This window comes from Theobroma cacao, chromosome 1 (assembly GCF_053813885.1).
Source record: "Theobroma cacao isolate CCN51 chromosome 1, ASM5381388v1, whole genome shotgun sequence".
Lineage (NCBI taxonomy): Eukaryota > Viridiplantae > Streptophyta > Magnoliopsida > Malvales > Malvaceae > Theobroma > Theobroma cacao.
In genome coordinates this window covers 3060737-3081158 of record NC_142639.1, presented here as the reverse complement: position 1 = coordinate 3081158, position 20422 = coordinate 3060737, and the positions used below count along the sequence as shown (strand labels likewise).

General features: G+C 36.6%; 5 protein-coding genes across 13 annotated transcripts; 2 read left to right on the top strand and 3 right to left on the bottom strand.

Moving 5' to 3' along the window:
* Window positions 1–967: 967 nt before the first annotated feature.
* On the top strand, window positions 968–4771 carry SDN3 (small RNA degrading nuclease 3). The gene is given in 13 exon segments (XM_007047317.3): window positions 968–1114; window positions 1291–1473; window positions 1587–1676; window positions 1775–1843; window positions 1936–2076; window positions 2321–2437; window positions 2517–2586; window positions 2730–2830; window positions 3155–3280; window positions 3384–3491; window positions 3994–4098; window positions 4259–4485; window positions 4487–4771. Coding segments are annotated over 13 exon segments (1506 nt in total). The 5' UTR covers window positions 968–1081; the 3' UTR covers window positions 4623–4771.
* LOC18611191 (phosphatidylinositol 3,4,5-trisphosphate 3-phosphatase and protein-tyrosine-phosphatase PTEN2A-like) lies at window positions 4204–10658 on the bottom strand. 7 transcript variants are annotated; one of them, XM_088807553.1, is made up of 14 exons: window positions 10366–10658; window positions 9183–9769; window positions 8834–8935; window positions 8699–8755; window positions 7805–7870; window positions 7332–7508; window positions 7129–7215; window positions 6969–7033; window positions 6820–6896; window positions 6323–6369; window positions 6096–6226; window positions 5702–5771; window positions 5015–5573; window positions 4204–4439 (listed from the first exon to the last, which is right to left on the bottom strand). In XM_088807553.1, exons 2-13 carry the CDS (start codon window positions 9729–9731, stop codon window positions 5049–5051), a joined length of 1953 nt encoding a protein of 650 aa, XP_088663679.1. In that variant the 5' UTR covers window positions 9732–9769; window positions 10366–10658; the 3' UTR covers window positions 4204–4439; window positions 5015–5048. The 7 variants fall into 7 exon arrangements, with proteins under 7 accessions (XP_088663679.1, XP_088663673.1, XP_088663675.1 ...); XM_088807547.1 differs by lacking the exon at window positions 4204–4439 and adding an exon at window positions 4834–4937; XM_088807549.1 differs by lacking the exon at window positions 4204–4439 and adding an exon at window positions 4834–4916.
* Window positions 10659–11362: 704 nt separating this feature from the next.
* On the top strand, window positions 11363–14626 carry LOC18611190 (protein RER1A-like). 3 transcript variants are annotated; one of them, XM_018119590.2, is made up of 4 exons: window positions 11363–11890; window positions 13056–13236; window positions 13363–13428; window positions 14220–14626. In XM_018119590.2, exons 1-3 carry the CDS (start codon window positions 11520–11522, stop codon window positions 13417–13419), a joined length of 609 nt encoding a protein of 202 aa, XP_017975079.2. In that variant the 5' UTR covers window positions 11363–11519; the 3' UTR covers window positions 13420–13428; window positions 14220–14626. The 3 variants fall into 3 exon arrangements, with proteins under 3 accessions (XP_017975079.2, XP_007047375.3, XP_007047374.3); XM_007047313.3 differs by lacking the exon at window positions 14220–14626 and adding an exon at window positions 13533–13853; XM_007047312.3 differs by lacking the exon at window positions 14220–14626 and adding an exon at window positions 13523–13853 and having other exon boundaries at window positions 11364–11890.
* Window positions 14567–16536, bottom strand: LOC18611189 (UPF0481 protein At3g47200-like). Its single transcript, XM_007047310.3, has one exon. The coding sequence runs from the start codon at window positions 16415–16417 to the stop codon at window positions 14819–14821; it is 1599 nt and encodes a 532-aa protein (XP_007047372.3). The 5' UTR covers window positions 16418–16536; the 3' UTR covers window positions 14567–14818.
* A 1259-nt stretch (window positions 16537–17795) lies between these two features.
* Window positions 17796–20137, bottom strand: LOC18611188 (cysteine proteinase1). Its single transcript, XM_007047309.3, has 4 exons — window positions 19492–20137; window positions 18743–18978; window positions 18510–18650; window positions 17796–18333 (listed from the first exon to the last, which is right to left on the bottom strand). The coding sequence occupies exons 1-4, from the start codon at window positions 19994–19996 to the stop codon at window positions 18061–18063; spliced, it is 1155 nt and encodes a 384-aa protein (XP_007047371.3). The 5' UTR covers window positions 19997–20137; the 3' UTR covers window positions 17796–18060.
* Window positions 20138–20422: the final 285 nt, after the last annotated feature.

Sequence of the window (20422 nt, the reverse complement as noted above, 5' to 3'; positions counted from 1 at the left end):
TATCTTTTGTGAATGATCCATTTTCACAGCCGGATGATTTATTCTGATCTCATTGTTCTTTCCTTTGGGTAACGAACAATCTATTTTTGTCGGACTCACTGTTTCATTGTTGTTTTTCGGAATGGCCGGATGGTTCTATTGCAAGAATTGAAACCCATTTTTTATTTTCTTTCATTGTTGATTTCTGTCATTACTTGTTCAGATGTGTCTCTGTATTGTAATTAGCGTGAATTCTCCATCCATGTGAAGTTTGTGAGATGTGGATGTTGTTGTGGTTGACTCTTTAGGCAGGTTTGGCCCTTTAGCTCGTGGGAGGTTGGGGGCGTTGGGCTGGTACTACTTTCTAATCTTTATATAAAGCTTTAGGTTACTTTCTATAAAGGTTTGGTTTCTGTCATATCAAAACTTTTAATAGAACACAAATGGTAAGGAAACTTAATCTTTTAACTTTAAAATATAAATGATTTTCCTAATAGAATCAATAACTTTTTTAAAAAATATTTCATTACAATCATTGAAGTTACCCTAAATAATGCCTCCAACTTATATTGGGTTGTTTAATTAGATATTCTAATTTTTGAGTTTAGTGTAATATTTTATTTTTACAAATTGGCTCCCTATTATTTTTATTCAAATTTTTATTGAGTACCAAAATAGTGAATAACTTTTTTTTTCTACCAAAATGTGTAAATTTTTGTTAACACTAGAATAAATAAATAACTTTAAGGATATTCATTGATCATATTATTCCTTAAATCAATGAATTTAATTTAATTCGAACCGGACTTTAAATAAAAATTTCAGGTTTAATTCGATTAATTCCATCTAAGATATTATCATATGATTTAATAAATATTTATTTGATTTGATTTTGATTTTAATATATTTTAAAATATTAAAATTATTATAAAAATATTTTAATCATAAATAAAATTTAATTGGACAATTTTGACGGGTTGGATCCGGGTCTAGATTTTAAATGTGTCTAATCGGTTGAGTCGAACTCGAAATATCCAAAAACCCTAAACCCCCATAGCTGATCGGTCCCGCCTCCTTCAATCTCTCTCTCGTTGAACCCCGCATGGACGAGAAACTCGACACGGCCGAGAAAAAGGTAGAGCGGTCTTTTCAGCAACTATTGCATTTTCTTTCAGTCTGTTCGTTAATTCCGTTATTATTAGGCAAAAGGATGTTAATTTGAAAATAAAATGTTAAATTTATTGATATTCAGGTTTTTCCTTCAAAATTTTCATGCATTGTGCTGATAAGTTAAGGAAAAAAATTGAACAGGTTCTAGTCGAAATCGTCAAGTTAGTTCAAAAGAGAGGACTGAAAGGTACAGAAGGAGGATGGAAGGAGTTTTTGAATTCTTATGACAAAAAGTTTGGTGCTTCTTTGAGTGATCCGTCGAGGCGGTCTAATGATGTTTTGGTGTCTTTTCTTAAGACATTTACTAAAGCAAATGATTTGAAGGTAATTGATTGTTGTATTTGCCATGGTGTTTGTTTTCGAGTGCTGTTTTTTGTTTAGCAATCAAGGTTCTAGGGTGTTAATGTTATGTTTTCTTTTTTCTTGCTTGTTTTCAGCTTTTTGATAGAATGTTGCAAGGCCACTTAAATAGGGCCACGGTTAATCAATTTGGAAAACAATCTTTGGGTAATGAATCCCCTGAGCAGGTATAGTATGGAACATCTTTATTTGTTAGTGTTGCATTTATAGTTGCTTACAACGAATTTGTAATTGCTCTTGTTAATGGGTTATGGTGGCAGTGCAGAGGCTTGTTCGTTTAACTTTGGAACACCCACAATATCCACTAGATTATACATTCCCAACAGGCGATGAGGTTTGTAGCTATCATCTTTGCCTTTCATCTCAGTTATAATTGTATCCATTTTCAAAATCCTTTTATAGTTATATGCTGATCCATTGGTGTAGGGATGGATCATTACCAAGCTCCCTAAAAAATCTGGGATGTTGAGATCAAATGCCATGGTTGCTGTTGATTGTGAAATGGTTCTCTGTGAAGATGGCACAGAAGCGTTAGTGAGAGTTTGTGTTGTGGATCGTGATTTACAGGTATCAACTAGATTTTTCCTTTTTAGAATTTAAAAAAGGACCTTTGATGCTACAGCATCTTAATGCGAACTAATGTTTTATGTACCACCTCAAAAGAATGCAAAACTTGCGAGTTATTAATTTGGCAATTTGTGTCTTCAAGTTGCTTTGAGCTCAAGGGTAGTTAATTGTTAATTATAATTTGGTTATATTGCAGTAGCTAAAAAGAAAAAGAAAACTTTTGTCTGGTTTTTGTTTCTTTCAGGTCAAAATTGATAAACTTGTAAATCCAAACAAAGCAGTGGCTGATTATCGGACTGAGATTACAGGAGTTGCTGCAGGAGATTTGGATTGTGTCACTTGTTCGGTAGCAGACATACAGGTATGGCATGGCTAATTTCTCTGTTTCTTAGATCTCCTTCAATGCTGTTTGTCTGAGCAAAATGGATTGCTTTTCATAGCAATCCATGAAGAAGCTGTTATCCAATGGGACTATTTTAGTGGGCCACAGTTTACACAATGATCTGCAAGGTATGCTTTATAATGGCTAAAAGTTTGACCTCATTTTCATTTATGTTAGATTCAAATGCCTATAAGACTTGAACTTTTCGTATAGGGAGGTTATAGCTCTGGTGTCATTTTTAACCTTTCATGTTATCTTTTTTTGGATACAGTGTTAAAGATAGACCATGCAAGAGTGATTGACACCTCATATATCTTCAAATATTTGGATGCATCTATCTCTAAAAGACCGTCTTTGAATAACTTGTGCAAGGCAAGTACTAGGTGTCTTTTTTTTTTTTCCCTGATGGAAAGGACCTGATCTACTACATGTGTTGTTTTTGCATGTTTCACACCTGTCAAATGAAGTACTGCATTTTTTTTTATCTTTTTGGCCACTTAAATTAAGTACTCACATCTGGGTTGTTTAGGATGTTTTCTGGATGGCTTGTGAATAATCCCCTTTATTTTGCTCATTCTTTAATTGTAATTAACACTGCTTTGTTATTAGTAAAGATCTTGCATGGTGGAATAGATGGCAAAAGTCTACTGGTAGTTTGAGATGCTTGTTTTAACTGTTCCATGCATTGTTTTACAGTCTGTACTGGGATATGAAGTTCGAAAGCCTGGTGCTGCTCATAACTGTCTAGATGATGCGTGTGCTGCAATGAAACTAGTTCTTGCTAAGCTAGAGCATGGTGACATTCCATTGGTTCAAGAAGACGTATGGACATGTGACTGCTGGTCATCTTTATTTTCAACTGCTTATGATTATCGCCTATGTATCTTAATTTCTTTGAATTGATTTTAATTTTCTGTAACACCAGGTGCCCCAAGCTGAAATGGAAAAGCTACTGCTCCATAGGATACCGATCAATGTTCCTAGGGAAGAAATATCTAGAGTCATCCCTGGAGATGTTGCAATTGAAATGAAGGTTGATTATTTCTATTTCTATCTTGTTTTCTCTATAGAAATCTTGGCTTGCCTTTTTCTTTACCTCTTAGTGCTGCATTTCTTATGTTTAAATGATTGAGGCTAGTGAAGTGATGGTTTCTGATGACATATTATGCATGAAAAATTGATTAATTGGGATAACTGAATTGATAAATTCATGATCATCTGAGTATTTATCTAATACTATGATGAACTGCATTTCTACGTGGCAATTGAAAGATGAGCTAAATTGTTAAAACTCAAACAATCCTACATAAAGGAAACTGTTGTCAGGTGACTATATTGTCCTTGATCTAAACTCCTCTACTATATTCAGGGATGAAGTGGTACAGATGACCTGTATAATAGATAGTTCAAAGTTTTAAGATTTGGACATCAAGACTTGGGTTCCTGACAAGCACTCTAGCTTCAAGTTCCTTTTCCTTCATTTGCACTTAATTATCCACGCTGAGTTTCTAATATGGTGATTTATTTTTTGGCAGCCATCTAAAAAGGCTCAAGGTCGCCATTACGCTGCGTTTGCTGTCTTTAATAGCCCTCAAGAAGCAAACCGAGCATTTGAAAATATAGAAGGCAATGAAGAAAAGGTATGTATTTTTAACAGCAAACCCTGGTTTTCTTCATGATGATATATCAATAATCTTTTCTTGTTCCACATGATTTGTGATGGACAATTTTTGAATGCCAATGCATTCTTTATACGTAAATTGCTATTTACATCTTTTATTTATTTATTTATTATCTCAGGATTCATCTGGACTACCTCAGAAACTAGTTACATTTCAGTTTGGCAAAGGAGTAACTGCTTGTATGTACATCCGTAAAATGGCACAGGACGATTCTCAGTGCCAAGTTTTGTCAAATAAAAGAGCATTTCAGGGTGAGGAGAAATCTATCGAGTCCAAAAGGCTTAGGACAGATCAGAAACCTGTAGAGGAAACAATGGTAAATTTTAATCAATTTGATGATCACTTAAGAGATTGAGAGGTTGAAGCAAGAACTGAAACAGAAAGATTTTCGAATTGTTATGCAGGATAAGATCATATCTGATCTTCAAAAGAAGGTTGATAAAATGAAAAAGAGCCTTAAAAAAAACAATTTTGGGGCTTAACTTACTCACTGAGTAGTTTGTATAGTCTCGCTAGTTTCCCCTGAAATGGTGGGGGAAGTGTTTTCTTCAGTTTTTGTTCTGAGTTAGGACTCATACTTTCTGTCTGCAATGAATTTAATTTTAATTTATATTTGTACTTCATTCTGGAAGGAGAAGTGGTTCCACAAACCAAACATGCCTGATCTAGATTTCCAAGTAAGCACGGCCTATGTGCCTGAATGGTGAAACAGCTTGAAAGGGTTATTTTATTTGGTAGTGGAGTGGGGTGGGAATATTGTGTTCCAATTTTGCGAGCTGCCCAATGGAAAATGAACCCTGCTATATCAAAAATGAAGTAATCAAAGCAATGAATACAATAAATCAACTCTTTGATGGGCATTTCTCATTCCAACCTTTATGCAACACTCTCAGCAATGCTTCATGACTTCATTCGCTTTCATAATCTTCTTCTTCATCCCCAAAACTGAAGACTGATGCATCAGCAGCAATCGCCTTGATATCACTTGCTCCCATGGAGTCCAGATTGGGGATCTCAAGTCCTGAGCAAGGTTTGCCAACTCCATTAATGCTTACGTCTTTGGAAGCATTGCTCAACGCTCGCTCTTGATTTTTGACTGATAGTTGATGAGTTCCATGCGTGGACGTCCCTATTTGCTCAGCTGCAGGGTTAGTTAGATGGCTGGAGACTGCAGGTCCAGCTCCAGCAGCTTGAGTCTGCCTACTCCTTGAAGCCCCTGATTCCTCCTCATCGCTGTCTGAGAATACATCATCATTGTCTTCATTTCCAGAAACTTTGCTGTGTTTTGAACGGGCCGTGACTCCATCCTTGGTGTAACTGGAGTTACCCTGAGTTTCTTCGTTGACAGAATTAGTATTAGAATTTGACTGTGGTATACCGTCATAGTCTACCATTACCAGTTCAACCTTGAATCCAGGGTAAGGCACAGTTATCTACATAGCAAAGTTAACAAGTCACCAGAAGAAAGATTATAAAATGAATAACAGAATGAAACACAATGTGGAAAACGAAGAAGAAAAAGCATACTCAACACACGAGTACCTGTTATTAAGCCATTTACCTTGTCAAAACCGTCAAGATCAGAGGTGTCCAGTATTGTTCTGTTCTCTATCATTGTTGTATTTAACCAACTGAAAAGGAAAGTTAAAAGAAGTATCAGCTGTGGGAAACTATTATACACATCTTAAAGAAATTTATGCCTTACGAAGAGAGCATAATCCTCGAGGCAATCAAGCAACTGCCTAAGAAACAGATTTTGAAGACAGAATGCACAATCTTCCATAGTGAAATGGCAATTTTGCTTACCATTGCTCATGAATGTGCTAACGACTAAGTTGGGCAAATAGTAAATTCATTCAATACAAGATCGAATAACTTGTCTGATGAAAATGACCCCACTTTCCATTTTAATTAACTGAAGATACAGAACAAGACAAAAGAGAAATATTACAGACCAGTAGAAATCTCCTTGACGGTCATGAAATTGGATTTTGAAGTCACCCACCAATTCTGTGAGACCAGGCTGCCCAGGCAGAGCAAAAACAACTATCCCTTTCTTAGGTGCCTTAATCCAGAAATCTTCTGGCTGCAATTGCAAACGCCTTAGCAGAGAACTGACAGATTAACACAAACAACCACAGCACTAAAATGAAACCATATGGCTTTAAAAGATAAGAATCACCATTAAATCCTTCGTTTTTGGATGCTTTCTTGTAGAGAACAAAGTTCCTGAGGTGAGGAAAAATGCAGCTGTTATCACATTTGCACATCATGTACTGAGAAGAAAATTACAAGATATGGAAAACAGTGAAACATCTTGTATATCTTCACCAAAAAAAAAAAAAAAAAAAAAGAATCCTGTTGTATATAACTTCACAGGAAAGCAGATAAAAGAGAAAATTATGCTTTGCATTATTGTGCCATTGTGCCAGGACATATTTGGCCCATTGCTTCAGGAAGATAAGACAGGTCCAATATAGAATGTGTGGAAGTGAATGGAAGGTTAAGGGGTGGAATCTCAATTAAAGTTGTGAAAAGGAGAAAGAAAAAATTGTAACTTATTTAAGTTTCAATAGTATGGAACTTCCCAAGGTATATTAATTGAAATGGGCCAATGCCCCACAGCATAATATCAATAGGACCAACATCATGAAGGACTACATAAACACCAAAACATACCACTGTGATTGGAGATAGTAATAGAGGGCCTAATCCAGTAGGGACACTTATGAAGCCGGAACCCCCTGAGCATGCACCTGTAAGACGATAACTTTAGTACATTATTTAGGGTAAATATAACACAATCTAACAGATATGAGACACCCTACCTACGTCCAGGCTGATTTTCTCCATTGAAGTGTCTTAGGATACACTCAAAGTATTTGACATATCTCTAAGTAAAACAGAAAAATATTACATATGAGAATGATGTTAAAAAAATATCAAACACATAAAAGATCAAAATTTTCCTTTGAAGTAATGACTGACAATCTGACTTGGGAGAACCAGAGCTTTCCCGTCTATGCATCTTTTCTGGTTGAAGTAGTCGATGGCCTCTTCAGCTGTCGGAAAGAACTGAAGAAAGCAAAGTATTAATACAAACATAAAACGAATTGAAAATGGAACCAAAAAAAAGCAACAAGTTTTTGCTAAAAACCCACAGATCTATCGAGGAGATAATCAAAACACACCTTAAGGAATAAAAGAAGACTGCAAATCATTAATCCTGTCCTTCCCATACCAGCTTTACAGTGAACAACCACCACATTTTCTATGTCCTCCTTCAGCCATGAGTATGCACTTTGACAAAAGGATTTTATGAGTTGAAGTTGAGGGCAATTGTGGTCATCAAATGGGAAACTTGCAACCTGTAAAAATGTTGGATGTTACGTTAAGGGGAAGTTGGAAAAATTAGTATTATCAAAATCCCAACATAATGGAAGGTATGCAAAAGCATTGTTTAAGAAGAAGCTCTGGCATTTTGTATAGTAAATATGCAGTCTCCAAAATCGTTCAAAATCTACCACGCGATATAGTTACAGAACCAAACAACATCAAACACATGCATATATTTAGTTCTAAACATTGACATCTCACAAGTTGAGGAGCATTGACTACCATAATACAATTGGTTTTAGTAGGCAAATAGAGATGAAGAATAAACCTTCCCCTGAAATAGTGATGCATCATACAACCTCTCTGAACACAAATTGTACACTTTATATCTTCCCTGCACAAAAATGTTGAAATAAAATATGTGAAAAAACAAGGGCTTCAATAAGCTTCAGAAATGTAAGCTAAGTCATACCTACTCACAGACAACATACAACCATATTTAATGCAAAAACTTAGAGCAACTAAAAGTCTACAATGTGCTATTACCAGCTAGTAACAAAAATAAATTTTGAGCTTTCCTTTTTAATTCTGCAGAAAAAGCAAAATAGAGCAAGGAAAGAGAAAGATATTACTATTCAACTATTGTCCAATAACCCTAAAACTTTTTGTCTCAATTACCCCCAGTCTAGCAACTTTGCCTCCTAACCTCTGTTTTAATGAGACAAACTTTGACATTGATTCTTTCACAGATTAAGATCTTAGAAATCAATGCTAATGATTAATGGTAATACATTCTTCCAATCCATGTGATGAGCATCATATCAAAGACAAAATTCAACAATTATTCATCACCTCCATCTCCACATGGATTCTGTAATTATTTAACTGTAAATGTTGTTATCTGAAACATAAACGATATTTCCAAAATAGTTCCAAAGAATTTTGATGGAAGTCATATATTTCTTCCCAAAGTTTATCCCTTTTTCTCATCTAATCTCATCTAGTCATTTAGTTAATATTCCATCCTAAATTTTTTTGCAATATTGGTTAGGCATGTAGTATCACAGATTTTACAATTTTACATATTCCAATTTAAAATTCTAAAAAAGAATGTCCCACTTCCAAATATTTCCTTATGTAGTTGACGGAACACCTTACCCTTTTCCAAGACCTATCCAATGAATAAATAAAAGATTCCTTTGCTATGTATGCAACATCCTACCTTGTGATGAGTTTCAAAAAACTTGATTACTTCTTCCATGTGATTTCGATAGAAGCCCTGCATCACATTTTACAGTCCATAAAACCATAAAGTGAACTTGGACATTGAATTTATGTGTAAACCAGGTAAATTTACCTCAAAGAATCCAAAAAGCCCTGAGCTTAGATCACCAGCAGGAAACCCCATAGCAATTATATTCTCAGTGATATAAGTCATATCTAAATCAAACTCTCCCTCCTGCATATCATGCATTAAAGACTCTTTTGAGCATGTAATTGATTACATCTCTGGTATTGATTATATATAAGTCTTAAAGACAATGAATTTCTAGTCATGGTCAGGAAAACAAAAAAATGAAAAACTTAGCAATTAGAATAAGTTCACAAGGAACAGTGCAGAATAATATCTGAATTCAAGATAACTGTGATTGATATCAAGCATTTTGATTAAAATTATACCACCAGTAACAACAAAAGTAGGCTACCTGGTATCTCCGTTTGTTTTGTGAGACAATATGGCGTGCCTTGACCTGCACTGCCTTTACTGCACTCCGAGATGAATCAACTATACCCTTTTTGAATGATTCAAGAACAGCTTGTGTCGCTGTAGAGGTATGCTCTGCACTATCATCCGGTGGTAGACTCATTGATTGCAACTGCAATCCAAGCCCACTGGTGAAGCGCGCAAAAGCTGAAGTCCCAGCATTTCCAGCTTGAGAGCCTTGTGACGGTGCTACAGGCTGTGGAAATTTCAAATTTCTTGCCCAAGAAGATATGGCAGTGGAGGATAACACAGATGGTGGGGAATCATACGAGGAATTAGTTTTTGCAGTGACAGTAGGTGGATTATCACTGGCCTTTGGAGGTTCAACATCAACAGCTCTGGCAGGAGGTTCAACCTCATTAGCTTTTGCTTGATGTTTGGCATCACTAGTGTTAGCTGGCGGTTTAACATCAGTGGCTTCAGCAGGAGTTTCACCATCAGAAGCTTTAGCGAGAGGTTGAGATGAGGAATCCGCAGACTCTGAGTTCATAATACTACTCAAATGCAATTAAAAGTTTCACTATTACTCTGAACAAAAGAAAAAACTATAATTTCATGAGTAAAATAGCAAAATTAATCAGATTTGAGCAGTCAATCAAAAACTAATCTAAGTAAAAGTACGCATTTCGTTGTCCCAAAAAATAAATTTTTTAGTTTTTTACACTCTCAAAATCTTGTCTTACATTTTTATCCAAAAATACTTTTTGCTTAAGTAGCGAAAGTGAAAATTGAATGGAGCCAAAGAATAACAGTTTGAGCCAATGAAACCAGCAAATCATCGCATTTGTGAACGCTTATCAGTGGCTACTCCTAAAGATAACGCTTTTCATAAAACTAAGCTAACAAATTTCATCTACCGCTACTTTTCCATCGCTCTTGAAATCAACATCTCAAATTCGAAATGCAATTGATTTTTGTAAATCCAAGCACCGGCGCATCATAATTCGACAATTTATTGAAAATGCAATCAGCAAAAGAATTAGATCTGGCAACAGAGCTTAAATTACTATCAACAAACAAGATCCAAAAATGGTTATGAATTTCCCGCATAGCGAATGCAATCACGATTTAGAGGCATTTTGATTTTGAAAAAAGGAACACTTTACCGGAATTCGGATCCTGACCTGGAGTTTTACGTTGAAGAGAAGAACAACAGTTTCAGCTATTTATTTGATTTGATTTGCCTCCGTCGAAGAGCTCATGTCAGCAATTGAGAAGTTTAAAAAAAAAAAAAAACAACCACCACCCGCTACGGCCGCTCAGAAATTAATTATCCGCTAATTTAGTAATTTTGCTCTCTAATTATACGTGCAACTATGGGTTAACGATTAACTAACAAATGCTCTATCGTTTCCCTTGAACAACGGCCAAACATCTACGGGCCGGGTTGGGGCTGCTTATCCATTTTGCTTCTAAGTGGTAAAAAACTAAAAATGAATGTTTGATTTCATCCAAATTTGTAACTTGATATCTACTCTTTTTTTTTTTTGAGTGATTGATATCTACTTATTATTTCTTAATAATCAGTTAATTTTTTAAATAAAACTACGATATAATAATGACCTGACTCATTGTTATTTTCAAATTTATTATTACTTTTTAATAATTTAATTACATTATAATGTTAAAAAATATATCTAAATTAGTTTAACACTACTAACAAAAATATCCATCATCATTATTAATTTAAGTTCTTTATCCAAATATTAATAATTTAAGTTTATTCATTTAAAATTAGATGATTAATTAATTCTTTTTTGTGGGTAAAGTCAACTCGTCTACACTATCTATTATAGCATTTGATCTAATATTTAGTTGAATTTGAATTGATTTTGATATTATTTTATTATAAAATTATTTTTTAAAAAAAATTAAATATGTAACATTAACATTTATAAATTTTTTAAAATTTATTTATATATTCGATATGCATTTAAATCACTTATCGTGAACATGCATCATCAAAATTAATTTAAGTTCTTTACTAGTAGAAATTAATTTAAATTTATCCATTTAGAATTGGATGATAAATTAACTAAGTTGTACATTCCAAATAGGTCCGGTTTACCCGAACCGGTTCGATGACGTTGACCCAACAAAAGCCATGTGCTGAAGCACGAGCCAAAAAATCAGAGGCTCGGAAAAACCTTGTGATTGTATACGAAGAAGACAAGATTGTTTCAGGATTTAAAAAAAAAAAAAAAACACGACAAGGAAGAAACTTATTTCAGGGGAAAAAAAAAAGGGAAAAGCTTTGTATTTTTTGGTTTGGCCCGCGATGGAGACCAGACCAACCGGCGCTGCCCTGGGTGGTGACGATCTATCCCAGTCGTCACGTGCAACTGCCATGTCGCGGTGGACCTTCGAGGTATCGCGGCGGTACCAGCACGTCCTCGATAAGACGGTCCCGCACATTCTCAACCGTTGGATCGGATGTCTCGCCGTGGCGTTGATCTACGCTGTACGCGTATATTTTGTCCAGGGCTTCTACATCATCACCTACGGCCTCGGCATCTACTTGTTGAATCTCCTTATAGGGTTCCTTTCTCCTCAGGTGGACCCCGAGATGCAGGATGGCCCTACGCTCCCCACGCGTGGATCCGATGAGTTTCGCCCTTTCGTCCGCCGACTTCCCGAGTTCAAATTCTGGTTCGCCATCTCACTCTTTATTTTAACGCATATGATTAGGTTTCATTAAAATTAAATTAGGTTTCATTATGTTGCATCATGAGAACGACGTTCAATTTGTTTTGTGATTAATAAGAAACTTGGTGGATCAAAGGTCTCTATTTCTCCTGGTAGTGTTCCAAATTTTAGGAAAATTTGATTTAGTATTGATTCGAACTCAGGTTATGTCTTTTTGAAGGGAAATTAAGATGAACGAAGGAAGCTCTTATTGCATGAGAATTATAATGCCAGGGCACTGTGAAGGAAGAATTTAATGAAGTATTTTGATCAATGCTATAAATGAAGAGATCATAAATCTTATTATAGAGGAAAAAATATTGTAAGATTCTTTCTTTATGCCTTTTTTAGAATCAAGTGCTTCCAACATAGCCGTATTCTGCAATTCAAACAAACTTGTTCAAGTAGTTTGCTTTTTGTTTTTCTTGCCCGTGCAATTGAAGTCTATGAGAATGATTAGAAATTTCAGTGATTTACCTTTTTCTCTTTTAAATTCTGGATTAAAAGAAGTGAGAATAGAATTACAGCTCAATTGCATATATATATATATATATATATGGACAATTACCTGGGGTAAAATGATATGCAATTATGAGAGGGGGGGGGGGGGGGGTGTGTGGCAAAAGATAGAATAATATCCTTATAAGATGCAGCACTTTCAGGGTCTTTGTTACTTCCATTTCCATGGTACATGCCAATATAGGCTTTATCATATATTGTCATTTGTCTGAAGCACTTTCTTTTGGATGGTTTCGTTGTTTAGAAATTTCTGCCATAAAATATTCACTTTTATGGTAAGTCTATACCATGTTATAAAACTAATGGCAAAATTCAGTTTAGAGTCCAATTCCATTCTTTGACCTTGGGGTCTCCTAATTCCATATTACCCACTATATAAATTGTTTTCCAATTTGAGGTGAAACAGAGACTGGGATAAAGAAAAAGTTTTTCTTTCTCTCTTCCACATTTTTCTCTACTCCCTTTCTCTTTGTTAATGGTAGTTTGTAACAGTTAATAATAAAAATGCAGGTACATGTGCATACATATACAGGGTGTCATAAAATGTAGTTACTTTATTTATTTTCAATGTTATCATTTTCCTCTCTTATGTGCACCTTTCCGTGTGAAGGTACTCTATTACGAAGGCCTTCTGCATTTCTTTTGTGATGACATTCTTCAGTGTGTTTGATGTGCCTGTCTTTTGGCCAATACTCCTTTTCTACTGGTTAATGTTATTCATCCTAACCATGAAGAAACAGATACTACACATGATCAAATACAAATATGTTCCTTTCTCGTTTGGGAAACAGGTATTCCTGAATCCATCTTCCGTTGTGACCAGCAGACAGGATATTTAGTGTACTATTTTTCCTTTGTATTGTCATCGTTGTGCTTGGTCATGCTAAATGAATATTGTTCTTTGTTTCTTTTGTTAGCGATATGATGGCAAGAAGTCCTCTTCAACAGAAAACATGAACCTTCCTAGGGATTAAATTCCTCAGGTAGCAAGACTATGCCGCATAAAACAGTTTTATTTTTGGAGGTTGTGAAAATTTTTTTTTCCTCTTTCCTTTGAATCGATTTTTGTGTTGACAGCTGATTTTAGGATTTGCTGGTAGTACAAAGTTGTCTCAAGGATCATCAGCCGCACATTGCATAATTGTTCATTTTTCCCAGCTTTTTACTGGATTAGCTCTCAGATGTAATGGAGAAGTCTAGCTTAGAGAAACTAAAGTTATTGCAAAGAATGCTTTGTAAGGAAGGGACAGCAACATTTTCTTGTTACCTGTACCTTCATCCAATGACATGTACTTAACTGAAGATAACACCAATCAAGTAGTGTGGTTGGATTACATTAAATGTGGTTTTGAATTGTACTTTTGAAGTTGAAATACCCTCTTCTTCCCTGGGGATGCTTTTTACCTCAGCAAGCTCCAAAATATTCTTGGAATCTGGATATTCTATTATTGTTTTGCTTACAGATGAGCATCACACTTGCCTTGTTTATTAATCACAGTTAAAGCTTCACAAAAGCTTTTGTGTTTCTGTGAGTGAGATTTGGGGCTAAATATTTTCATCATTTGGTGAAAACTTGCTGCCTTGATTCACTGAATGTGTTGATGCTTACTTCAAAGTGCATTAATCTGTTATTGAATCTACCATTATCTTTTCCTCGGATATCTTCATTTTTCTTGCTTACACACATTACTTTGGTCCTGCAATGGTTGATAACCTTGGATGGAGTGTTTCTAAAGTTGTAGCTTGTCTGATAAGCTGTTGCTTCACGTAACAGGTAGCTTGTTTTTCTACGCTTCACCCTGATCCTCAAAGAAGGTTGACATAAAAGTCTCATCCGATGGCAAATGCTGGTATGTAATGGAACATGCCTCAACATTTATTGGGGACAAATATCTTATGTCAAGTAGGCGTTTGTGATGGCACAGGCCATATTTTATTCGGTTAGTAGAATAGTAGAATCAACTAGTTAGGGTTTAGGGTGTAACCTCTCTAAGGCATATTGTTTGCCAACTTTGATACTGTGCTTCTTCAGTGTAAAAGCTGCCAAGCTCAAGATGGAAGAATTAAGAACCTTAAAGACTCTAGTATCCAAAGCCTATGAATGATGCAAATTATTGATGGTGAAAGAAACTATCATGGGGTTTTTTTGCTGATAATTCCAATATTAGATTTTCAAACCAACATTGGCATTGCTGCATCCTTTTGTATTTTGTGTATGCTGATACAAACACATTCAGTAAACAATCACATTTTGCCTACAACAAGGTCTTAGCCTAATAATTGAAGAAATGAATGGAAGTCATTGATGTATATATATATAAAAGCATTCTCTTCAAACAGATTAGAGAGATTGATTAGAGGGCCTTACTGAATTCAAGACCTTGGCCTATAATATCCATAAACTCCATAAAAGGTCTGTGCAAAAGTGAGCACCAGCAAGATGCAAGCGGCAAAAAATGAGATGATGGCCCAAGGATTGTTGAAGTATCTGTGTTTCAAGGTTGCACGCCAAGCATTCCACCTGTGATTGTAATATCTGTTCACGTCTTCAGACAATTGGGAAAGATAACTGTTATTGATATCAAAAACAACCTCTTGACAGAGGCGGTTGAAAAGGTCAGCTACTTCTGCATCACTGCCAAGCCAGTGCTCAATAATACCAAAGTAATGGAGGTATCCCACATCTTCATGTGAGTTGATCAAGTTATCCATGAATATCACATAGGAAGTAATATCATTGCTGCAATCAAGATGACACTGCTCAAATGCAATCAGATTGAGGAAAAGGGACTTAGTTCCATCATGAATCAAGAGGCGAGGAATGCGAAGAATCCCGTTCTTAAACTTAATGTCCCAGAAGCGATCAGTCTTCCTTTTCTTGAACTTAATACCAGCCTCTCTGAGCTCTGATACACAATGAATTAGTTGTTGTCTTCGCTTATCAGCAACACGAATATCATTTGGCCTTTTCTTGAGCCAGATTCTAGGTACAGGTTTGGGACCAGAGCTTAACAGACTTCTTCTGAAAACATCAAGGCAATGAAGGCCACCCAGATCAGAGAAAGGGTCGAAGATGTTTGTATGCCCCAGAGAGGATCCAAATCTGTTCATGTCACTCTTTGTTAATGGCTCATCTGTTGGCATTAGAGGGTCAAAGAATCTGATTGCTAACTTGGCAACCTTTCCCTTCTGGTCAGGTTCACCAAGCTGAATCCCCAGCAGCATATCAAGAACAAAGAGTGAAAGCTGGTTCTCTAACATTATCATGTCTCTATGAATAGCATGCATCGAGCCGCGCATTGCAAAAACAGGATCATTTCTAGCATAGCCAAGACGTTGGAATCCTACAGCAGCTCCTTGAAAGAGTTCAAGCACAAAGCAGCCATCAAGAACCAACATTTCCACAAATTCATTGCTACTAAGAGTGATGGTTCCTTCATAACAGGCACGAGCTCTTTCTTCAAGTTCCTTCATGGAATCAAGATACAGCTGTAGTTCCTGATTAGTACGCTTTAGGACACGGTGAAGAGAACGCCACTTGTGCTGATCCATTTGGCGTAGGCGTCTCTTGCCATGATGGTAAGGTCCCACGGAGACAATTTGGGGGACATAAGCTTTAATATCACCTTCTCTTAGGTAGTGAGGAACTCTATAGATGCTCAACTTTTCCCACGAACCTGCTGAATCATCTTGCCTTGCCTGCTCTAGCTTTTCTTTGATGGATATAATCCACTCAGGCTCTGGTGAACTGGCTGCCTCTTCACAGTTTTCACCATCCTCGTTGATAGGAACCTGCAGGGAACCAGAAGGAACATGCTGTTGTTTCTGCAGCTGCTGATCATTTTCTTCTGGTAACTCAAGGGATTTGGTGGTACCTGTAGATGATCTAGGAATTCCAGATTCCACAGTTTCCCTGAGTTTGAGGGTGATTAGGTACCAACTCAGGAGCTCTTTGTTGAATACAGCTACCATTTTAATTGGACAAAAACAATTCTGGAAATGATTTTGCTTGAAAAAGATGCCTTCCTAATAATCTGGACAGATTTGAAACTTCCATACCCTAAGATCAACATTTGACTCATAAATACAGAAAGTTGTTAAATAGTAAAATTGATGTGAAAGGAGTTGGAATTATTTATTTGATGCCTTAATTAATCTGAGCCAATTGTGTAACCCACATGGACCCCTCCTGGCTTAGAGTAAAAGTTTCCCGGTGACTTTTAGGTGTGATGCTTCATTCACAACCTTTGAAAGGTTCATTCCTTATCCTCCAACATTCCTATTTTGTTCAGTGATGATCATTTTCTCACATAAGCAAGGGGGAACTCTCCTACTTTAATTGAAGATACAAAGTCAGTATAAGTTTTTCTCAGCCAACTTTTGAAAATGTCTTCAAAGCGTGCAGCAGCAGATTTCTTGCAAGCATATACATAAACAAAAGTAGTATTAAAAGGATGATGCAATTTGCTTAAGAACTTAAACCATAGTTAGCTGGCCAATCTGTGGCTTATCAACCCCGAAAGGTCTATTTGGGAGTTTTTTGCACATGGATGAAATGAAAGAGGTCCATATCAGTTTTAGTCATGTGATGATGCAGTCATGCTAGAAGGTGGGGAGGTGGGACAAGAGCAAGCTGGAAACTTGAAAAAGGCAATGTTTGAGTATTAAATTTGCCTTCACTTAATCATTTCGAATTAAACTAGAATATTATATATAAAAAAAACAGCACTCATATCAAGGTGGAAAATGAATAAAACTAGTAAGCATAATAATTTTCAATGCTCTAAAATAAGCACAGGTCTCTAGGCAATTGAGTAGGCACAGAGTAGTGACTGAACATAACCCCAACCATTTTGACAGATTAATTGATTGCTATGTACTTTTCAATCAATTATGTTTGGTAGGAGAGAAAAAAAGGGAGAAAGGAAAATGCGGAAGAATTAATAAGCTCAACCAAATTCTCCGCCTACTTATTACCTTAATAATATAGAGAAATGAGGACGGCTTGCTGCTCAATTCTAGAAATAAATCATCCCCAAGTAATGTTAACAACAATGCTTTCATTGTCCTTTAAAAAGAGAACTACAGAAATGCTGCTATGCGCAAGAATCACCTAGTGGACAAACGTTTGGCATTTGGATATGAAATGATTTGGACTTGATCAGCTATCAAATATGGTATAGTTCTTCCTATCATATGGTTTCCTCTACACTTGGAAAAGCACTTGGTAAAGCCTGTAATATTACATATCTTCTTTCATTTGTTAAATAGATCAGTGAATTCAATTCCAGGAGCAAATCTTGACTAACCATCAGCATCTGCAGATAACCAAACTGCTAGAGAGAAGTACTTGGCAAATAAAGATAGACTTTGAATTGAAATTGCATTAATCACAACAATTACCAGTTTTCCAGATGCTGCTGTTTCGATAAATGAAAACATATGTACAACAATTATAAATCCAAACAACATAAATGGCCCCACTCCTATGGATACCAACAAGGAATAGACTGGGAAATTTCACTTGCACCAGTCATCCCTTGTCTTTCTCCAATGCCCAAAAACAGCATTTGAGACATTTTAACTTCCAAGAACTGCAAACTGAAGCAAAGATTTCAAGCACTGCTGATCTTCTTAGCGCTTTCATTACTCCAGAAAGGTTTGATAGGGTTTACCCCGTTCTTAACTGGATAGGAAGCCTCCATTGCAATGCCACACCTTCCGGAATAGCCATCCACATTACGCTCTATCCTTATGTATCCATGTTCACCCCAGGTGTTGCCCCATGAGTTCCTCACAAGCCAGTAGTCCACACCATTATCAGTGCCATATCCAACAGCAACCACACCATGGTCTAAAGCTGTCCCACATTGACCAGTGAAAACTCCCTGAAAATGTTCAACAAATACAACCGAGTTAATAAAGCACTCCAACTCCTTTTAAAGACTGTTTGCCCGGGATGTTAGCTATTAGTTTAGGCTTCAGAAATGTTCTAAAATCAAATAATGGCTAGAGGGAAAAGAACTGATGGAAATAAGGGTAGAGAAGAAAAGGTCAAGCTTACCGATTCATAAAGTTGGAAAAATCTGCCACCAGCTTCAATGGCAACACTCACAGGCTGATGTGCAACAGCTTTCTTTAAAGCGCTTTCATCATATGACACGACATCCTCGTACCCATCAATGCTAACAACCTTAGCATTCTTCTGTTAAAAATCCAAAACAAAAGAGCATCAAGATCCATAACCATAAAAACGACTGAACTCCAAGATTTCTGTCTTAGAATTTTGAAACTGACCCTCGTTGGATCACATTGGCTATCAATGCCAAGGTAAGGATAGTCTTCCTCGGTGTCAATGCCACCATTGTCAAGAATGAATTGGAAGGCATAGTCCATTAGGCCTCCATTGCAGCCTGCGTCGTAGGTCCGGTCACAATCTACTAGCTCCTGTTCTGATAGAGAAATTAGTTCACCAGTGACAATCTTGTTTATGCCTTCCACTGCTGCAATTGTTGAGAACGCCCAGCAACTTCCTGTTCCAAGTGAAGAAAACAGGGCGGGTAAGTTGAGAGATTTTGGAACGAAATTTTGATAAGTTTCACTTTGATATTGGGCCTTGGGCCGAACCTACTTTTCGAATCAGACGTGGCTTGGGCTGGCCCAGCTTACTTGATAGGAAGGTTTGTTTAATTAATTATATTTATAAAAACGGAAAATTTAATCTTTACGTGACAAAGCCTCAACTTCCAAACTACCGTTTCCATATTTCATAACCATAAGTCACAACTACCATTCTGCCACCAATATTTCTAGTCCGTTTTTTGACAAATTATAGGAAATCAAAAACCATAATTAAATAATATTTTCTACTAAGAAATTAAGGGTTGAATGATCATAAAATTACCAAAAAGCCTTAAATCGCAAGCAATCTAATCCGATCTTAGATTAGGATAGATTGGTCAACAAAAAATTATCTATTCCTGACATAAGAATAGCGTATTATAATAAAAAAAAAACGTGCATAATTAATTGAAATTGTTACTTACCACAATATCCTTGATCCTTGACCGGATTAACAGATCCGTGTTCTCTCCAGTCGACGGACTCCGGCAAGCTGTCGCCGGCACGGAAAGCGTAACGTTGGCTGGGGTTTTTGGACTTCATGACTCGACGCCTGGGGTCACTCCTTGTGCCCAAAAACTTGGAACGGTACTCTTGGTTTGTTAAATCAGCGAACTTGTTCAAACCAAGCTTGTATGTCCTGTTGTTATTAGAGTTATGTTCATCAATGAATTTCAAGTTATCCTTAAAGATGTCGAACCTCATCTCTTCCTCTCCTATGCCGTTGTATGCTTTGCCATGTTTCACGAGCCAGGATTTGTACAAGCTCCTCACCTCATCATCGCTTCTCCAGCTTGATGATGATGATGAATGGTTTTGATTCGAGTTTAGGATAGATATGTCTGTAGCAGAAGACAAGGTGAAGAAGAGGAAAAGAAAGGCGGAAATGGTTGCTGCTGCTGCCATGGGAGATTCAAAAAAGGTTGTCATGTTTCTTGGAGAGAAAGGTTGAGGAGAGTGATTCGATGAAGAAAAGGGGAGAGAGCTTCAGAGTTTATAAAGACAATGGAAATGGTTTAATATTCAAGCGTGGAACATTATTGACGGTGAAAAAGTTGAAAAGAAAAAGAAAAAAAGGTTATTGCGTTGCAGAGAGAGAGAGAGAGAGATTTATTGGGGACCAGACCAAACTCATGGAAATAGGAGTAGAAGGCAGAAGACAGGCTTTCGGCCTCGTGGGCCGTTGGTGGTCAGTAGAAAATGGAAATACCGAAGGCCAGCCCGAGTCCTTTGGGACTTGGACAAAGCACAGGGCGCACTAGGCGGCAGCTAGGCAAAGCCTTCCGATATAGCGAATGAGGTGTTGCTACGTAGGATTCCCTGCGGTTTCTTAGGGGGGAAGGGTGTTCTAATCTC